Source organism: Castanea sativa, chromosome 8 (assembly GCF_040712315.1).
Source record: "Castanea sativa cultivar Marrone di Chiusa Pesio chromosome 8, ASM4071231v1".
Taxonomy (NCBI): Eukaryota; Viridiplantae; Streptophyta; class Magnoliopsida; order Fagales; family Fagaceae; genus Castanea; species Castanea sativa.
This window is the reverse complement of record NC_134020.1, coordinates 20,964,038-20,969,879: the sequence shown is the minus strand read 5'-3', so window position 1 is coordinate 20,969,879 and position 5,842 is coordinate 20,964,038. Positions and strand designations below refer to the sequence as shown.

The 5,842-nt window shown below is 36.4% G+C and overlaps 1 protein-coding gene across 1 annotated transcript; it reads left to right on the top strand.

Annotated features, from left to right (window-relative positions):
- The first annotated feature begins 253 nt into the window (after positions 1-253).
- On the top strand, positions 254-1,140 carry LOC142607868 (antimicrobial ginkbilobin-2-like protein). The gene has a single exon (XM_075779518.1). It carries the CDS (start codon positions 297-299, stop codon positions 1,038-1,040), a length of 744 nt encoding a protein of 247 aa, XP_075635633.1. The 5' UTR covers positions 254-296; the 3' UTR covers positions 1,041-1,140.
- The last annotated feature ends 4,702 nt before the right edge of the window (positions 1,141-5,842 follow it).

The following is a 5,842-nucleotide window of genomic DNA, read 5'->3' as shown; positions in this document are numbered from 1 at the left end:
GAATTTGAGTTGGTTTCCACTTTCCTTAGAACTTCCATGAGTTAATTAATATAAAAGCGCCTCCAAAAGATTTTGTGCGAGATTAGTGACTCCACTCTCCAGCACGTTCAAAGTCTTGAGTGCGATTTTGAGAGGTTTATTAATCAGAAGGATTAGGACTGAGATGAGGTTGCCACTAGGAATAAAGTCAGCATTTTCAACTCCATACTTGGCCAAAACTTGAAAGGTTTCGTCTATTTATAGAGTTCCTGGAGAGAATTACACACCCACAAACCCAACCTTCAATTTCATTCTACATGTTGTGCCCAAGATATATTTCTGTCAGCTTTCTAGTATTCAGCCTCTCCCTCCATGCAGTCAATTGTGCTGGCCCATTATACCATTTTTGTTTTAGCCAGGAAAACTACACTGCCAATAGCCCTTATGGTACAAACTTGAATGGATTGCTCAATCTTTTGTCCACCCAAGTTCTTTCAACAGGGTATGGGCTCGGCTCGTCTGGGGAAGGCCAAGATCAAGCAAATGGTTTAGCCCTATGCCGAGGTGATGTCTCAACCACAAACTGTAAGACCTGTGTCGTTGATGCAGGCAAAGAGCTTGATGATCGTTGTCCTTATAAGAAAGGAGCGATAATTTGGTACGATAACTGCCTTTTAAAGTACTCGAACATAGATTTCTTTGGAGAAATCGATAACAACAACAAGTTCTACATGTGGAACGTCCAAGATGTAGAAAATTCCACTTCTTTCAATCCAAAAGTTAAGGATTTGTTAAGCAGCTTATCTAATAAAGCTTATGCCAATCCAAAATTATATGCTACCGGGGACCTAGAGCTTGATTCATCAAGCAAACTATATGGTTTGGCTCAATGCACCAGGGACCTTTCGGGTCTTGATTGTAAGAAGGGTCTTGATTGTAAGAAGTGTCTTGATACTGCAGTTAGTGAACTTCCCAACTGTTGTGAGGGAAAACGAGGTGGGCGAGTTGTTGGTGGCAGTTGTAACGTTAGATATGAACTTTACCCTTTTGTTGATGCCTAGACTGTTATGGTTTCTGATGTTTATGTATCAAACTGTGTAATGTAATATGTTTGAAAGGTAATAAAATTGTCCAATGGGACAACTTCTCTTTGCTTCGTCACTTGCATAATTTTGGTCAATAGTAATCATTTGGTTAGATTTTTGGTACTTAGATGATGAAATTTTGCATGGGGCAGGGGTTTTGCTAAATGTTGTTATTGTAAAAAATAAAAAAATGGGCAACTTTTACTATTTTAAAACTGTTTGGCAAAATCTTTTTTAGAATTTTTCTTCGACCTTGGTTGAGTTCTTTTTGTGTAAAGCCACGGGTCAACCGCCGGAGGGATGACTTAGACTGGGATTTCTTTTTGTGTGTTAAGCTCGAAACTTGACATTAGCTCAAAGAAGACTGATGGCTATTGATGCAGTCTTTACTCTTAAGCCTACTCAAGAAATAAAAACCAAAGTCTAAGAAATGAAATATGGACAGTTAAGATTTTTTTTTTAATGGAAGAGTGTCTTTTCTTCTCTCTTTTACAAAATCAAGATGCGCTACTCAGAAAATTGAGTTTATTTATTTATTTATTTTTAAATTTAAAAGTATGATTCAGCTACTCAAAAATTTAAGTGTTATATCATAAGGTAAGTTTCAGTCATAGTTTAGGTTCTCATATCTTCATCAAGGTATTATCATTCTCATAGAAGATAGTAAGTTTTTCAACTTGTTAAAAAAATCAACATTTGCCGCATGACTGAAGTCATACATGAAGGTATACAAACTTAGATTAACATTGGTAATAGAATTTACTTATTAAAAATGAATGGCAGAGAAATTCCTTACTTATACCACTGCAATAAATAGAGAGGAAGGTAGCAAGTTTTTACAGCTTCAATTTGAGTTTCTCTGCTAATGATGGGAGTGTACACATTTTCATTCAAAGGATGTTAGGACAAGCATGGACTCAATGATACTAAGTTGTGTACAGGTGCTCTAGGTTGCGAGCTTGATGGGATTGGTGGCATTGGTGTTGGTGGTGGTGGTGGTCTACAAAGATGTGATTTTCCAACAATGTACAACATTGGGTGCTAAAACTTGGGCACACAAGGGCCTGGGAAGCACAGACGTGGCAATAGAGGAGCCGCACCGGCTTCGATGCATCGTGTAGCGAGCGATGCTGTTGCTGTGTCGCTTTTTTATTTTATTTCGGGCCGAATTGGGTTGTGTCGGTAGAAATAGCTGAAATTGGCCAATTCAGGTCGAAATTCAAGTTGAAAAAAAAGGGCGCAAAATGGTGCGTTTCAACTCAAGCTTTAAACATAAAACCCTAATCTCTCTAAATCATTTGTTTCTCAATTTGTTGCTCCCGTCTACCTCTCGCCTCTCTACTCTCCGTCTCCTCCTTTGCTCTCTGTCTCCCCTCTCTCTCACAGACCCATACTCACTCCCTAAACAATTTCAAAGTCTTCACAGCTTCTCCCTAGTTTTGTGTCTCTATCTCTCGGTCTCAAATCCCAGATTCTCCACTTGGTCTTAGCTCACAGTCCATCACTCAGTTTCAACTCTCAAGCTCATTGACCCTCAACTCAGGTATCAAAGCTTTCATTCTCAGTTTCTCACCCTCCATTATACTTTCACATGCTCTATTACTCATTGTGATTAGATTTTTAAATTTTTTTTTATATAAGCTGCCTGTAATGTTGTGAGTTGTGACTTCGGTTTGATTGTTTATTTAGTTATTATATATTTGTCAAATTATTTGTAGGTTAAATTGAATTTATTTTGTTTTAGTTTCAAACTTATAGGTTGTATTCTAATTTCCGAACATTATAGAATGTTTTAGTTTCAAACTTGTGGGCTGTATTTAATTTATGAACATCATGTTTTAGTTATTATCTACTATTACTCTTAAATTTGGTATATGTTTATAGAATGTGAAAAAAAGTATGCTTAGCAATATATAAAAAATATAAATAATTTTTTAATCACCACACCCGCACCCTACTTTTTCAAAAATTGCCGAGTCTCGCACCTGCACCCGTGCTTTATAGACAAGGGCACAAGGCATTTCACTAGCTTTGGCAGAGGTTCATAGACCTAACGGTGAAATCTTTTTTGGACAACCTTCAAGAATGTTTGGTGATGGCCAACTATAATAGATTTAATGGGTAAGTAGGCTAATACATGCTCCTACTTTCTTGTTGCACCAACAATTTCATGCAAACAGAAAGTACAAACAATTGGTCATTGTTAGGACATATGTGGAACTTGTTATGAACATATGTCAATTAGAATTGGCTAATTTTTTGACAAAGCACACTTTACTTGTAATTGGGTAGATCTAGGATGGTTTAAGTCTTCAAGCAACTTTGTGTTCAAGTCAAGAATTAAAGCCATGCAAATCTGTTCAAGAAACAAGTGAAGAAGTGCTGTATTTTAAACTTGACAGATAGCTCGACAAATTGAATCTATCAAGGTTTAAAAGAAGCTTTTTGCCCGAAACTCGACAGCAGCTCGACAGATAGCCTATCTATCGAGGTTTACGAAAATTAGATTTCCAGATCTGTTTTTCACGCATATCCAAGCTATTTGTGTAGGGTTTCTCTTCTCACAACCCTAGACATATATAAGGATTATTTTAAGGGCCGTCTTAAGGTTGTTGCACTTGTTGTTACAGGCATATTGTAACTGGAGACAATTTGCCCTAGTTCATCTTTCTCTTGAAGAAGCTACTGCGTTTGTACATCGTAGGGTTTTGTAACCAAGGAGCTTCTTGGTGTTCATCGTGTGGATGAATTGAAGAACTTTGTAGCCAACATCTTTCTCAAGTTGGTGTGTAAGCCACGTACAAGTTGGTGTGTAAGCCACATATTAGGAGCCGTGCTTTGAAAGGAGAGATTGTCATTACATTACAAGTTCAATTATGTATTGAGGTAAGGGTTCAACTGTAAGTTGGTATAAGGTACTGGGATTCTTTTACTTGTAACCGCTTATTTTGATAATAGTGGATTTTTGGGAGTGGTGACCTTAAATTCACTCGGTGGGATTTTGCCTGTGTGGTTTTGCCCATTCGTAAACAAATCACCCGTATTAAATTTAATTTCCGCTGCATTTAGTTATTTGGTGATTTGTTTGTGCTACCACGCATATTGCATGTAATTGAATCTAATTAATTTACTTGGCTTAATTAATTGGTTAATTTATCCAAAGAGTCAATACATTCTTGGCCTATCAGTCATGTTGCCAAATGTACATGCTATACTGTTACTAACCAATAATCATTGTAGCATATTTACTTGCTTCATAGTTATGATCATGCATGACATGTTAATGTTATTTTTGAGCAAAAAAGATGTTAATGCTATGGCTAGTCCACCTTGAATTTAATTGGGATTATGGCTTAATTTAATTATGTTGAGTTGCTATATGTAGTACAGCCGAAGAGCTTAAGTTATAGTACCGAAGTGCATACTTGGACTCGGTTAGAGTTCTAGCCGCAATAGTGAGTCTCTCTAACCCTCTCTCATCAACTGCGTCCCATGTGCTAAAGATGCTTGGAAACATAACAAAAAGCTTAACCAACCATTGCAGAAAAAATCACTCAACTAATGTTAAATTATTGATGGTGCCAAAAGTTTAAGCTATTGAAATATAGTAAATTTATTCATTTAACCACACACTTCTAATACTCCCTCTCACGTGTGACATCTTTCAACATTTGACTTTAATTCCATTGGTTCCTCACTAATTTGAGTTGGTCTTTAGTTTAGAGCTTAGAATTATGGATCATGTAGAGTGTTTCCTTAGCATTTTCATGAGCTAATTAATAAAAGAGAAATGCTACTTCCATAATATTTTCACAATTAAATCCTGAGTGAAAAATTGTCATTGATTTTAATCTAAGTCCACCATTGAAATTATTTTTTTACCTACTAGTAATAGTTTACCAACTATGATCTGTTGTGGAAATACTGTAGAAGTAGCATTTTGTGGGAGATTTACTCCACTCTAGTACATTCAAAGTCTGAGTCCAATTTTGAGTTTTATTAATCAAAAGAATTAGAATTGATGAGGTTGCCACTAAGAAAAAGTCAGCATTTTCAACTCCATACTTGGCCAAAACTTGAAAAGTTTTTGTTAGGACATATGTGGAAATTTTTATAAACATATGTCATTTAAAATTGACTAATCCTTTTACAAAACGCACTTCACTTGTAATTGGGTAGATCTAGGATGGTTTAAGTCTTCAAGCAACTTAGTGTTCAAGTCAAGAGTTAAAGCCATGCAAATCTGTTCAAGAAACAAGTGAAGAAGTGCTGTATTTTAAAATTCGACAAATGGCTTGATAGATTATTTCTATCGAGGTTTAAAAGAGAGTTTAAGCCTGATGCTTGACAGCAGTTTGACAGATAACCTACCTATCGAGATTTACGAAATTTAGATTTTCAGATCTGTTATTCACGCATATCCAAGCTATTTGTGTAGGGTTTCTTTTCTCATAACCCTAGACATATATAAGAATTATTTTAAGGGCCGTCAAAGGTGATGCAACTTGATGCAAAGTGATTATTCACTCAAATTGTGACTGGAGACAATTTTCCCTAGTTCATCTTCCTTTTGAATAAGCTGCTGCTTTTGTACGCCGTAGGGTTTTGTAACTAACTTGATCTTCATCGTGTGGATGAACTGAAGAACTTTGCAGCCAACATCTTTCTCAAGTTGGTGTGTAAGCCATGTACTGGGATCTATGCATCGATTGGCTAGTTACCTACTGTGAGCCGTGCATTGAAAGGAGAGATTATCACTACATTACAAGTCTAACTGT